The following is a 15,792-nucleotide window of genomic DNA, read 5'->3' as shown; positions in this document are numbered from 1 at the left end:
GTCATTCAAAGATTTGTCAACATCAAATGGTTTTGTGATGAATAAGCCATCTGATTCGATAAAAGGTAGAGTTTATATTTTCTTTCTGCAAATCATTTCCATCATTCTTCATGTAATTGATCTTGGCTACAGTGTCTTCTTCTTTTTGTTGAGTTTAGTCACATTATTTCTCAATTTGCAGTAAGTCAGCCAGTCTGATGTGCAGCCAGACTTATTAGCCACTCCTTTTCCCCCATCTCTTTCAACCATACAGTTTTCAATTCCTCACCATTGGGGCGGCAGAGTAGCCTAGTGATTAGAGAGTTGGACTAGTAACCGGAAGGTTGCAAGTTCAAACCCCCGAGCTGACAAGGTACAAATCTGTCATTCTGCCCCTGAACAGGCAGTTAACCCACTGGCCGTCATTGAAAATAAGAATTTGTTCTTAACTGACTTGCCTAGTTAAATAAAGGTAAAATAAAAAAATCTATCCATGGAGCCTTAACAGTTCTGACAGTCAGTTTCTTAACAGGTGCTTGTTTATCAATAATTAGAAGATGCAATTTCTTAAATCCACCAAGTGCAGAGTCTGGATGCTCCTTCTTAATCACATCAGACCAACAAATATTTTTAACATCATCTACATAAGAGTCACAGCAAAATATCTTGTGTGATCTCTCATATACTATTTTAGGCCCAGCTTTTAGAACTTTGGCTTTTCTGCATATAGCCACTATATTGTGATCACTGCATCCAATGGGTACTGGATACAGCTTAAGAACAAAGTTCTACAGTATTAGTGAAAGTGTGATAGATACATGTGGATGATCTTGTTCCTGTAGCATTAATAACATGAACCAGATTGCAGGCACTAGTTACAGTGAGAAGCTTCCTCTTGAGAGGACAGCTTGATAAAAACCAGTCAATATTCAGGTCCCCAAGAAAGTAGACCTTTCTGTTTACATCACATACAATATCAAGCATTTCACACATATTAGATACTGACTGTAAGCACATAGTGGCATATAGCAACACCCCAAAAGAAAAGGCTTTAGATGTGCCAAGTGAACCTGCAACCACAACACTTCAATAACACTCGACATACGATTTTCTCTATTCATTACAGGAATATGGCTCTGAATATATACAGCAACACCTCACCCATAAGCATTTATGTCTCTTTTTTATATGTTATATTGCTACTGCTGTATTATGAAATGAATTATCTAAGTGTGTTACAGAAATGGGTAATAGATGAATGTCATCTGATGTTAGCAAGTTACTGATTTCATTAACCTTATTTCTAAGGCTACATATATTAATATGGGTTATTTCAGCACTTTCCTGGGTAGCTTATTATAAATAGACATTATATGGAAAAGAGCAAACAACCTACCCAACCTCTAGTGGTCCTGGGCTAATCTCACACAGCAGACTTCACAGCAAGTTTCAGAGACACATTGGACTGGTTCCACCATTGTGTCTTCTGTGAGAAGGGACTAGTCGTGGCTGGGATGGCCCCTCTAAGGGCAGACAAAGGGTTAAGGAGTGAATGTGAAGAAAATGTTATTGTTGGCCCTGTGAGAGATTATGATAAACTGCCTGTTTAAAAATTCAGAGGAAGCTCCACTCAACAGGCCCACTCCTCCCATCATCCCCTTCTCTCTCTCTCTCCCTCTCCCTTTCTCCCTCACTAACTCTGATGCTCATTCACTTTTGAGTGAGTGAGGTGTGAATTATTTAACAATTCTCCGGCATAGAGAGGGGGTAGTAGCACCCTTATCACCCTCTTCAGCCCCGAAATCCAGTCTAGGGGTAGTAGGTTGGTGTGTAGTGAATGCCGAAGGGGTGTAATCCACCCTCACCTCCTCCTCTGCTCCCCTCCTCAGGCCTGTGGGACTCATTAACAATGAGTGCAGCTGCGTTCCACAGCTTTGTGAACTTCAGGAGTGCCTCAAGCTCCTTTAACTCATACCCTCATTCCTTCCTTAATCGCTCTTGGCCAAAGGCCACTTTCCACTGGGCACAGACGTAACTTCAATGTCTAGTTTTGATTTACATTTTGGTTAAGTTGTCAACTAACGTGAATTCAACGTGAAATCAACAAAACATTTCACCACGTCAATAAATGTAGGTTGCAAGTTATGTGATTCAATGCCATCACAATACATTTTGTGGTTGAAATTATGTGGAAACATTGATTCAACCAGTTTTTTCCCAGTGGGTTATCACCAGTGGTGTAAAGTAATTAATTAAGTAAAAAATACTTTGTAGTACGACTTAAGTAGATTTTTGGGGGAATCTGTAGTACTATTTATATTTTGGAAAATGTTACTTTTACTTCACTAGATTCCCAAATAAAATGATGTACTATTTTTCCCCACACATTTTCCCTTACACCTAAAAGTACTCGTTACATTTTGAATGGTTAGCAGAACAGGAAAATTGTCTAATTCACACACTTATCAAGAGAACTTCCCTGGTCATGTCACGACTTCTGTCAAAGTCGGTTTCTCTCTTTGTTCGGGCGGTGTTCGGCGGTCGACGTCACCGGTCTTCTAGCCATCGCAGATCCATTTTTCATGTTCCATTTGTTTTGTCTGATTGTCACACTCACCTGGTTTCAATACCCTAATTACATGTTGTATATGTTCCCTCTGTTTCCCCCATGTCCTTGTCGGGAATTGTTCATTGTAAGTATGTGTGCCTTTTGTGACTGGTGCGAGATGGGTTTTGTGCCCATGTGTTTTCTGTAAGCCGGGAGTTATGTGCGTTAAACGGCTCCGGCCATTAACCAAGTTCTACTCTACTGCGTTTGACTTCCATGCCACCAGTTACCCACCCATTGACAGGTCATCCCTACTGCCTCTGATCTGGCGGAGTCACTAAACACATGCTTCATTTGTAAATTATGTCTGAGTGTTGGAGCATGCCCCTGGCTATTCGCACATTTAAAAAACAAGACAATGGTGCCGCCTGGTTTGCTTTATAAGGAATTTCAAAAGATGTAAACTTTTACTTTTGATACTTAAGTATATTTTAGCAATTACTGTCACGGTTTTCCTCCTCTTCGTCTGAGGAGGAGTAAGGATCGGACCAAAGCGTTGCGTGGTGTCAATACATCCTTTTAATGATAGACGAAAAAACACGGAGTACACTAAACAAACAAACAAACAAACAAACAAACAAACAAACAAACAAACAAACAAACAAACAAACAAACAAACAAACAAACAAACAAACAAACAAACAAACAAACAAACAAACAAACAAACAAGACGACCGTGACCGCTATCAAAACTGAGTGCAAACATGCAACATCACATAAACAATAACCCACCAACCACAATACAAAACAGGCTACCTAAATATGGTTCCCAATCAGAGACAACAACAAACACCTGCCACTGATTGAGAACCATATCAGGCCAAAACACATAGAAACAGACTAACTAGACATGCAACATAGAATGCCCACTCATATCACACCCTGACAAAACAAAACATAGAAACAAACAACGCAAATAATGGTCAGAGTGTGACAATTACATCTACTTTTGATACTTAAGTATATTTAAAACCAAATACTTTTTTACTTTTACTCAAGTAGTTTTTTACTGGGCGACAAGTTTTTTTACTTGAGTCATTTTCTATTAAGGTATCTTTACTTTTTCTCAAGTATGACAATTGGGTACTTTTTCCAACACTGGTTATCACTGAAGATGTAAACACACTGGCTCAAATAAAACAACATCTGTTTTCATCCTCTCTCTCTCTAGGAAATACTGAGGATGTTCAACCATCCAATAAGTTAAGACAGTTATTCAGAGGAGCTAGCCAACAACACTTCTAACACAATCACTTCAAACTGAAGCTGGAATGACTGCAAACTAGCAACCCTTCGTTTCGTTGTACCTTTATTCAATTGACATTTCTTTGTATATTTTGTGGAAATTGTGGAATAGATACCGGCTGCATTGAGTTTTAACCAATCAGCATTCAGCACCTCGGCAGTTCAAAGATATCTGAGGTGCATCTTAGCATTCCTCCTCTCACACATAATCTCACCCCCTGGCTACCTGGCTGCTCTTCAAAGTCCAATGCACCTTTGATCCATCCCCAAGGGCGGGCGGGCGGGCAAACAAACAAACAAACAAACAAACACGCACGCACGCACACACCTACACACACACACACACACACCTTCTGGGGTATGAAAGACATTACTAATTCCCCTGGGCACAGCATCAGACAGAGGGCACTTGGCTTTCCAGCTGGTTCTTATGAGCTTGATCAGCCAGTCAGTCCCAAATGGCTCCCTATTTAGTGCACATATTTTGACCACAGTCCATAAAACTCTGGTCAAAAGTAGTGCAATATCGAATAAATTGCCATTTGGGACACTCACACGGTCAGTCAGTCAGTCCCACACACCTTAATGCTATCTCCTCTAACTTAATACCATGCCGCTGGCACAAGTACACACACACTTACACACTCCACACACAGCTACAGTGGGGCAAAAAAGTATTTAGTCAGCCACCAATTGTGCAAGTTCTCCTACTTAAAAAGATGAGAATGGCCTGTAATTTTCATCATAGGTACACTTCAACTATGACAGACAAAATGAGAAAAACAAATCCAGAAAAATCACATTGTAGGATTTTTAATGAATTTATTTGCAAATTATGGTGGAAAATAAGTATTTGGTCAATAACAAAAGTTTATCTCAATACTTTGTTATATACCCTTTCTTGGCAATGACAGAGGTCAAACGTTTTCTGTAAGTTTTCACAAGGTTTTCACAAACTTTTGCTGGTATTTTGGCCCATTCCTCCATGCAGATCTCCTCTAGAGCAGTGATGCTTCGGGGCTGTTGCTGTGCAACACAGACTTTCAACTCCCTCCAAAGATTTTCTATGGGGTTGAGATCTGGAGACTGGCTAGGCCACTCCAGGACCTTGAAATGCTTCTTACGAAGCCACTCCTTCGTTGCCCGGGCGGTGTGTTTGGGATCATTGTCATGCTGAAAGACCCAGCCACGTTTCATCTTCAATGCCCTTGCTGATGGTAGGCTTTGTTACTTTGGTCCCAGCTCTCTGCAGGTCAATCACTAGGTCCCCCCGTGTGGTTCTTGGATTTTTGCTCACCGTTCTTGTGATCATTTTGACCCCACGGGGTGAGATCTTGCATGGAGCCCCAGATCGAGAGAGATTATCAGTGGTCTTGTATGTCTTCCATTTCCTAATAATTGCTCCCACAGTTGATTTCTTCAAACCAAGCTGCTTACCTATTGCAGATTCAGTCTTACCAGCCTGGTGTAGGTCTACAATTTTGTTTTTGGTGTCCTTTGATAGCTCTTTGGTCTTGGCCATAGTGGACTTTTTGAGGTTGTGGACAGGTGTATTTTATACTGATAACAAATTCAAACAGGTGCCATTAATACAGGTAACAAGTGGATGACAGAGGAGCCTCTTAAATAAGAAGTTACAGGTCTGTGAGAGCCAGAAATCTTTCTTATTTGTAGGTGACCAAATACTTATTTTCCACCGTAATTTGCAAATAAATTCATTAGAAATCCTACAATGTGATTTTCTGGATATTTTTTCTAATTTTGTCTGTCATAGTTGAAGTGTACCTATGATGAAAATTACAGGCCTCTATCATCTTTTTAAGTGGGAGAACTTGCACAATTGGTGGCTGACTAAATACTTTTTTTGCCCCACTGTTAATGCAGTGAGCAGTAGAGCAGGAACTCCCAATATGTCGCAATGCTGTGGTTAGTCCTAACTTATTGTGTGGTAGTACACAGAGCCAAACATTAATATGATGTGATTAATCCTAATTTACTGTATGGTAATACACAGAGCCAAACAGTAAAATCCTGTGGTTAATGTAGCACAGAATCGTCTAAAATGTCATTGTAGCGTTAATATTTCCCTTCACTGGAACAAACAGACCTAGCCCAAAACATGAAAAACAGCTCCAGACCATTATTCCTCCTCCACCAAACTTTACAGTTGACAATATGCATTCAGGCAGGTACTGTTGTCCTGGCATCTGCCAAATACAGATTTGTCTGTCGGACTGCTAATTGGTGAAGTGTGATTCATCACTCCAGAGAACAAGTTTCCACTCTTCTAGAGTCCAATGGTGGCGAGCTTTACACCACTCTAGCCAACGCTTGGCATTTCACATTGTGATCTTAGGCTTGTGTGGCTGCTCGTCCATGGAAACCCATTTCATGAAGCTCCCGATGAACAGTTCTGGTGCTGACGTTGCTTCCAGTGGCAGTTTGAAACTTGGTAGTGAGTGTTGCAACCGAGGACAGACATATTTTACTCACTACGTGCTTCAGCACTCGGCGGTTGTTGCTCCTAGAGGTTTCCACTTCACAATAACAGCACTTACAATTGACCGGGGCAGCTCTAGCAGGCAGAAATTTGACAAACTGACTTGGCCATTCTACTGCCAATGTTTGAATATGGAGATTGCACAGCTGTGTGCTTGATTTTATACACCTGTTATCAACGGGTGTATAATCCACTATTTTGAAGGGGTGTACACATACCTGTGTATATATAGTGTATCCTATGAATTACATTTTCTATGCATTGCCTATCTGCAAGGAATTTAGAACATTGTATCAACTATTAGCTTAGTCAGCTAATGGTAGAAAACTTTAAACATTGTATAAAATATTCTGGGACCTCAGAGTTTCCTGTGCCAGTGAGCTCCGGACAGCCAGAGCTGTAGGCTATTTGCGCAAGGGATAAGAAGTAATCATGTAGGCCTATTTAATAATGTTTCCACCCGACCAGAGTATGACATTTTTATCCCCTTTCATGCTGAGTGGTTATTTAAAGGGAGAGAGCTGGAAAGATTGAGCAAATAGGCTACATTGAGGAACTATTGTCATTCTCAATGGACTTAAAAACAGACTTTGTTTACTTACCGTTTGAGGCAAAGAAGAAATTACTTTGAGAAGCTCCACAGTGATGGTAGCCTAGGACTAGTTCTATGTGTAATCAAGTGTGTGTCCTCACTCAAGACTGACATGTGCAGTCCAAACAAAAGACAATAAATACATTTAAAACTCATAAATGGAATTAAATAAATCAACATTTGTAAGCCTAGGTTGTGTGCTCTGCAAATAATGTGTCCACACCTACAATGACAATGGTAAGACTTTAATAATAATATATAATATATTGAATGCATTAACATCAGTTACCATAACTAAAACGTAGATTATAAATAATGGGAATTTAGGGTAAATGTACTACTGGTGAAACTGGTGTGCCATCCCCTTTGCCTCCACAATGGATTAGTCCACTCAGACAGGGGTGAATCACACAGGTGTCTCGTGTGCCATAATTGCTTTGCCATTGCTCGACTAAAAAAATCTCGACCAAGCATTCGACCAGTCGACTAAATGGGGTCAGCCCTAGTTTGGAACAAAAGCTGTCACGGGATAATTTAAATACCCTAGCATGACTTATCCGGCAAACATTCTGCATCAAAACTCAGAAGGACAGAAAGGGTCTCCTCAGTCTCAAGCTCGCCACTAGGTCTGCATTGCACCAAATGGCATGTATCACAGGCACCGGTGATCCTCAACTTCAGTAGATCCATCTCAACACCACAAACGGATCAGCCAAAAGGCATGGATCCACTTTCTCCATGAATCGTACTACCTCTGGGCCAGAGTCATCTCGGGCATTTTCCTGATCATCAGGGTGAGGCCTGGAAGCCTTCACCTGTCAGCGCAGGTTCTTACTCTTCACTTCTGTCAGGAGAGTGATCTTTTCCAGTTCACCATCCATCGCCTACTCACGGTTTTTAGGAGCGTAAAAAGCAATTATCTGTCCTGTACTTGACTCATAAGAGAAATTACTTGGTTTGTATTTCGCAGTTTGAACCTCACACCCTTCTTTGTGTCGCACCATCTTTTCTTCAGTTCCATGGGGCGTCATCTTAACATGTGCTGACAATACAACACAACAGATGAACCGGAATGACATTTACTCTCACGGGTGGCCAAAATGAAATAGTTGAAAGCCACGCCCTTACTAAGTCAAGCCTTCGGTCTTCTGCTCTAACCCGGTGGATCACAGCTCAATAACCAATCTGGCTGGGTTAAAATAACCCAACGTTTGTTCTGTCCACTATTTACCCAGCACTGGGTTGAATTTAATCCAGCCTTTTTTTTTGTGCAAGCCAGCTAAAGCAAAAGCTTAAAGTTTTTGAAAAGTATTTGAACCCATGCCTGGAATATACTGCATCATAAGAAAGCAGCCATTCTCTTTGTGTTTTACAGTGGAAATATAGGGTTAATAGGAGAGTATACATTCCATCACAGCAAAAAGTCTGTTCCATCCATCGGCCTTAGTTGGCCTTAGTTGGATGTAATAGACAACAGCTGATATTTAGAATAAGGGACGCACTCTACAAAAACAAATGAATAGCGGGGAACAGTATGGATTATGTTGATTATGTTGATATTTGCTGCTTACTGCACACGTTTTTACTAAACAGGACATTCTAAATAGTATGTAGTACGATTAGTACACAGTATGTAGTTTTAGTAAGCGGTAGGCAAGCCACATTTCAGACACAGCCATAGTGTTTTCTCAATAATGATAAATGCAGTACCATAATAATTAGCATTGTAACTATACAGTATTGTCAAAAACATATTCAAACCAGTCAATTTAAAGGTGCAATGAGTAAAAGTGTCAACTCAAGGTAATGCAAAGACATTTGTTTACATGCCAAGTAGGGCTGGGACGATACCAGTATCGCAATATGTTTTCCATGGCAAAAATGAAAATACGAAGCAGACCAAACTATTTGATCCTTTAAAAACATGCTGTATGTAACAAATGGTGTGCTATAGCTTGGAAAATACATACATTTGACTCTGGATGACAACATGATCCTGTTCTTGGTGTGGCCATAGCTAGAGACTTGTTCTTGGTGTGGCCATAGCTAGAGACATGTTCTTGGTGTGGCCATAGCTAGAGGCATGTTCTTGCTGTGGCCATGACTAGAGACATGTTCTTGGTGTGGCCATAGCTAGAGACATGTTCTTGGTGTGGCCATAGCTAGAGGCATGTTCTTGCTGTGGCCATGACTAGAGACATGTTCTTGGTGTGGCCATAGCTAGAGACATGTTCTTGGTGTGGCCATAGCTAGAGACATGTTCTTGGTGTGGCCATAGCTAGAGGCATGTTCTTGGTGTGGCCATGGCTAGAGGCATGTTCTTGGTGTGGCCATAGCTAGAGGCATGTTCTTGGTGTGGCCATGGCTAGAGGCATGTTCTTGGTGTGGCCATGGCTAGAGGCATGTTCTTGGTGTGGCCATGGCTAGAGACATGTTCTTGGTGTGGCCATGGCTAGAGACATGTTCTTGGTGTGGCCATGGCTGGTTACTGACCTGGTATAGACACCGTTCTTACGGCAGAAGGAGTTCTTGACGGACAGCCGTCGGTTGTTGAGTTCCAGGGCGGGGAAGCGTCCCTCGTCCAGGCTGACCATATCTCCATGGGTCAGGGCATTACAGTTGGAGTTGTTCCCTGATGAACACACATAGGGAGACACTGTGACTACAGGCCAGAGGGACGGACAGACAGGCAGTTGGAGGTTAGTGATGCTGTATGTCATGTAGCCCACTCTAGTACTTTTACTACTGTATGGCTGTGCCCCAAATGGCTCCGTATTCCCTATATAGGCCCTTGTCAAAAGTAGTGCACCACATAGGGAATAGGGTGCCATTTTGCACGTACACTATGAGTTATATAGAAACACTAGAGGATGAATCATGGATGTATGTTATTCATAATATTCTGTTATGTACTCTACCACTACTAATGTTACTACTGAGTTCTATAGAAACTAGAGGAGTGACTGGAATGATTCCATAATGATGTCATCAGCAGTATATTAGGCAATTGAAGCCAGGCTGATGATAAATTCCGCAATATTCAACCAAAACACAGCCTTTAAACCTAAACTAAAACCCACAAAGTCTAGGTCAATAGCCTTATAAGCTGATGTTGATGTAAAGATGCTGATTTAAAACTGATTTGTGTTGTTACTTCTCTGACCTACCCTCTGACCTACCCCTTCTTAGCGAGAGCTTTGATCAGCAGACTCTATTGGGCCTGGGTCTACAGTATGATAATATATTCCCTGCCTATGAGTGAAGTAGGAATCTACGGGAACACAAAGGTCCAAACATCAACTACCCCCCTGATATACCAGACCCCTCCAAAGACATCTGGGAGCAAAGCTGTCATTCTTCAAATAGTCACTCTATTTGCAGTCACACTAACAAGCTGATCTGTTAACTAGGACTGGTCCAGTGTTCCATGAGGGGGTTACAGGGGGTCTGTGAGAGTATCTTTGTGTGAGAGAGCAGAGAATAAAGGGAAGCGATAGAGAAGGGAAGAAAGGACCTCTTGTGTTTCGTCTGTCAGTCAGAAACATGGGCAGTGACCCGCTGGATGCCCTACCCTGGCAGGATTGCCCGTGATCCAGACTGGCACTGACAGTGCCACACAGCAGAGATAAGTGTTGAGCCAGAGGAAATACCTGCTAATTTCAGAGAGGAGCAGAATAGATACTGTAGGCCTTCTACTATACTCCTCCTCTACTATACTCCCTCTCTACTATACTCCTCCTCTACTATACTCCTCCTCTACTATACTGCTCCTCTACTATACTGCTCCTCTACTATACTGCTCCTCTACTATACTGCTCCTCTACTATACTCCTCCTCTACTATACTCCTCCTCTACTATACTCCCCCTCTACTGTACTCCCCCTCTACTGTACTCCTCCTCTACTATACTCCTCCTCTACTATACTCCTCCTCTACTATACTCCTCCTCTACTATACTCCTCCTCTACTATACTCCCCCTCTACTATACTCCCCCTCTACTATACTCCTCCTCTACTATATCTACTATACTCCCCCTCTAATATACTCCTCCTCTATAGATCTCTCTCCTTTCCACTCTTTCATCTCCCTCTCTATATCACTCACTCTCCCTCACTCCCTCTCTCCATACTACCCAAAACCAAACCATAACCATAACAAATAGCTTGTTGCCTAGTAATATCAGGTCAATGACATCTTCGTCTCTGCCTCTTACCTGAGTCAGATTTCTTGGCGTACTTCTTGCTCTGTCCTCTGATGATGAGGATGAAGACCAGAAGGAGGATGAAGATAAGACCTACCAGGGCCACCACCACCAAGAACCACCACTCCTCGTAGAATGGCGCCACCTTTTTGGCTGGAGGAGAAGAACACATATAACAACTGGACTAAACACAAGGACAGGGAGCACTGATGCAAAGGTAGCATCTGAAAATGACTGTGGTACATTTGTGTTATACTGATTAGTCTTATATTCTATATAATTAAGTAATATTGTCATTGATTAACATGAAAACCTCAAGCTCAATGGCTTGTGTGTCCCCCAAATGACACCCCTATGAGCCCTGGCCAGAAGTAGTGTACTAGGGAATAGGGTGACATCTGGGACATACTGTAGATATATGGAATAACTCACCAGATATGGAGGCTGAGGGTGGACTAGGAGACCCGTAGCCATAGTCGTTCACGCCAATAACCCGGAAGTCATAACTAACCCCTTGCTTCAGAATGTCCATGTTGAAGGAGTATGACGTCACTTCCTTTGGTATGTCCTTGATCAAGATATCCCACAAGCCCTCATCTGTTGGCAGAGTAGAAGAAGTAGAATGTATTTCAATGAGTAGTAATCAGACATGACAAAACATAGTGGCAAACCAGACTCATTGATTTAAGAGCTTATTTAAAAGCCCATAGTATGAACACAATCTGACAATGTCCAAGGTAACTCATACCACATACACATTATGCAAGTTATATATTTTACAGCTTCCATATGGGGCTCTCTGGTCTTTGAGGTACAACAACGGATCTAAAACATGGGTAGGTCTGATTCACAAGAGGGACTATCATGCGATGTTTCATGTTTCCTTTTGCAATGGCTGCCAGAATCCATAAGGGCTAAGTGCTAATAACCATAAATATTATTTGGAGTTTGACAGCGTTCATGGAGTGCTCAAGAACATCAGCCAACACCAGAGTTTATGTAACGCTTATGTCAGTAGTGAAGAAGTGAAGATATGAAGGATCAATTGAATGTGTAGTAACGCCAGCAGTTTTTCCTGACTATGACAGACTGTGCACTAGTAACAAGAAGAGCTGACTAGTCCTACTTGTGGTTAGGGGCAGGGTCACTTGGACAGTGGCAGGATATTAGGATAAGAAAGAGGGTCAGGGGGGTTGGGGTTTAGGGGTATGTGTTTGTGGCATCCTAATCATCCTCTAAGGCCCCCAAACTCATCTCTGGACCTCCATTTGTCCCATTGTTCCCCTCTGGTCAGGGACTGATTTAGACCTGGGACACAAGGAGTGTGAAATTAAGTATCAGGTAGAACAGAAAACCATAAGGTTGAATAGCCCTGCTCTAGGGAGATCAATGTAATCCATACGGAGCTAAGCCTCTGCTGCCTAATTGGGTTTCCCACCATGTCATTCAGTCCCATACTCTCAACATCTGGGGCTTAGTGCCCCCAACTGATAGTGAAATCCAAATACCCAACTGTTCCTCCCTCCCTACATCCATCATCCATGTATTCCCTCTGTACGGCTGTCCATGAGCACCGATGACGTGGACGTCGATTAAGGCAGCCCCCCTTTGATTCAGAGGGGTTGGGTTAAATGCGGAAGACACATTTCAGTTGAATGCATTCAGTTGTGCAACTGACTAGGTATCCCCTTTCCCCCCTTTCCCAATCACAGATGAAACGTGATACTACGTCTCAAGCTCTGCTGCACCTCAATCAATACTCCATTAAAATAATAGAGAATGAGCATCACCATCTGTGGAAACACGTTGACACTCTAATCTTAGACAGATTATTCCTGTCCAAGCAAGTATCAGGCCGGGCTAAGAGATTGCATGATTGGAAAGAATGTGAAACGTGAATCAATCTGGAAGTGTCCACTATGTGAACCAGAACAGGGTTCACTGCAGATGCACTGCTGAGGCTCTTAGTTCCACTAGAAGCTAAAAAGAATACGTCAAGCAGTGGTGTCCAGTATGTCATGTGTTGGGTGTATATACCTGAAGGTCTGGCCTCGATGACGTGGTGTGTGATAGGCGAACTTCCGGGGTCACCGTTGGACCAGTGGATGGTAAGAGCTGAGCCGTACCGAGAGATGAAAGGCTCTCCAGGGGGGCCCGGGGCTCCTGCGTGGGGTCAACGGTTAGAGAAAGGTTTTAGGGTCAGGCAGCCTCAATATACTTTCAAAAATATTATGGCACATTCAGGGCCTAATCTTAAATTGAAACCAGCACACTCTGACATTTGTTAATCATGCATTGATGTTAATTGAAGATTTGCACAGAATGTTGAGCTAAGTGGCAGGTAACCTTGTGGTTAGAGGGTTGGGCAAGTAGCCGAAAGGTTGCTAAATCAAATCCCAGAGCTGACAAGGTAAAAATCTGTTGTTCTGCCCCTGAACAAGGCAGGTTCCTAGGACGTCATTGTAAATAAGAATTTGTTCTTAACTGACTTGCCTAGTTAAATACATTTAACAAAAGGGGGCATTTTGCAAGTTAGAATTTGGGCCTCAGTGAACTATAAACACAGCCAAAGATAGACAAACCTTCCCCAGGCCCCATGGTGATGTTAGCCTCCACCTCAGGCCCGTATGTGAACGTCTTGGCCCGGATCCTGAAGTTGTAGGTCACCCCATCAGCCAGGTCCTTGATCTTCATCCAGAACGGGGCCCCTTTGACGTCCACCGTCACTATCTTACTGACGCCTGGGGGGGAGGGGGAGTGAAGACAGTCGGCACAGGCCACGGAAGATTCTAGACAAACGCACCACATTTAAAATGGGGCTAATACCCAGAGAATGGATTGGAACAACATGAAACACACAAAAACACACACACTGACATAGGCACAGTCCAACAGTTGTTGGGACGTACATGGGAAATGAATGAAAAGGGTTAACATAGTAACATTATCAAATGATTCAGCATGTTATTTGGTGTCAACACACGAAATGAAGGCCACCACTCATTCAGTAATGAAAAAATGTCAAGTTAAGTTATTTGGATCGTTGATGTTTAGCCACAAACAGTGAGACTGAGCTCGTGTCCCAAATGACAATCTACTCTCTATATAGGGCAAAAATAGTGCACTACATAGGAAATGGGGTGTCATTTGGGATGCATATTCAGAACTGTGCATTCGTTGTGAATTGTCAGATGTGAGATGTGGGACATGACGAGGTGGGTGTCTTACCGTCAACAGGGGTGCAGGGCTCGTAGACCAGCCGGTAGCCCTCTAGAATGCCGTTGGGGTAGGTGGGCTCACCCCAGGACATGTTGACTGACGTGGTAGTCAGCTCACTGAAGTGGATGAAGCTGGGAGCACTGGGGGCTGGAGTTCAGAGGACACACAGGTCAGAGGTTAGGGGTCAAATGTTAAGGGTTAGGGGCCATAGACAGTAGTGCTACATCTTGGATTGTGTACTTTGACAGCCTTTTTATGATGGCCTCAGAACACAGGACAATTTGAGTTACCAGTTCTATTTTGAAGATTGGAAAGACATTGCAAAAACAATTTAGGATATATTGTTTGTTTTTATTCATTTTCTATCCCCATGACAGCCATCATATCATCAGGCTCCAGTGCCTATAGGCTACAGTGCCATAGATGAGCTTGTGACACTAACACAGTACATCCAACACAGCTCTCATTTGTGTGATGAGCCTTCTGCTATCAGTTCTGTGAAAAACAGGCTTCATGTGTGATGAGCCTCCTGCTACCAGTCCTGTGCATCTCTTCTCCTCAACACGCTTGTCACCTGCTTCCGTCTTTTCCACCAAAAAGGCTAGAGCCCTCTGGATCTACCACCCACTTACACCTCTCCACTCCCTCTTGAGATATCAAACACAGAAAACTGCAAACATTTTCCTTTTTACGAGGGGATCGGATGAAACACACATTTCTACAGTGACTGTTCAGAAGGGAGGGAGGAAGACCTTTGGAGGGAAAAAGTATCTGGCGACTGTCTTCTGTTGCTATTTAGAACACTGAGCCAGAGACAAAGCATTTCTAAGAAACCACAGGAAGGAGCTTCGAGAAAAAAAGAACTTTTAGCCTCTAAACATTTTCATACCATCTTATACCAAACATGACTGTCCAGGGAACCAGCGGATGAGTCAAGAGACTGAAAGAGGAAATTGAAAGGTAACTGATGTTTATGCTGTGTGGTTTCTAACATTCCTGGCTTGGCATGCTGAGAGCAACAATTAGGTGTATTATATAAAAGCTCACAGATAGAAATCCCTGGATGGTTTGTGGGAGTTGGAGGAGGAATTTGAGTCAATAGAATTGCTTTCTTTTCATTTTAAGATAGACAGCTCCTGTGTGTGTGTGTGTGTGCATCTGTGTGTGTCCCACCCTTACCAGCCTGTTGTGTACGGCCCCTGGTTGGTGGGCTTCGGGGCCCGTCCCCTGCTGCGTTGAAGAGGGCCACACTGATCATGTAGGTGGTGTATCCAGTCAGGTTCTTCAGCTTGACCCCTCCCTCTGGCAGGAAAAGGGTGCGCAGTCTCTCCGTCTCATTCTTGTGCTGGATCTCCCAGAAGTACACCTGGAGGGAGAAGAAGGAGGAGATATGGAGAACATACACATCTTAAGCCACAGCAAAGATGGCCTTTAAATCCCACTGGGA

The 15,792-nt window shown here is 42.8% G+C and overlaps 1 protein-coding gene across 1 annotated transcript in view; it reads right to left on the bottom strand.

The window, feature by feature from the left end:
* The window catches only part of LOC110503029 (protein sidekick-2), a 581,578-nt gene that overhangs the window by 22,947 nt on the left and 542,839 nt on the right, over nt 1–15,792 (bottom strand). The window contains exons 37-43 of the mRNA XM_090217501.1: nt 15,525–15,711; nt 14,355–14,492; nt 13,709–13,867; nt 13,164–13,289; nt 11,559–11,723; nt 11,139–11,279; nt 9,418–9,556 (exon numbers count right to left, since the gene is read on the bottom strand). Coding sequence (XP_090073627.1) covers nt 9,418–9,556; nt 11,139–11,279; nt 11,559–11,723; nt 13,164–13,289; nt 13,709–13,867; nt 14,355–14,492; nt 15,525–15,711 — 1,055 coding nt within the window. The remainder of the gene's footprint in view (nt 1–9,417; nt 9,557–11,138; nt 11,280–11,558; nt 11,724–13,163; nt 13,290–13,708; nt 13,868–14,354; nt 14,493–15,524; nt 15,712–15,792) is intronic.

This window comes from Oncorhynchus mykiss, chromosome 23 (assembly GCF_057628025.1).
Source record: "Oncorhynchus mykiss isolate SJ-2025 chromosome 23, ASM5762802v1, whole genome shotgun sequence".
NCBI classification, from domain to species: Eukaryota; Metazoa; Chordata; class Actinopteri; order Salmoniformes; family Salmonidae; genus Oncorhynchus; species Oncorhynchus mykiss.
This window is presented reverse-complemented; position numbering and strand designations above follow the sequence as displayed.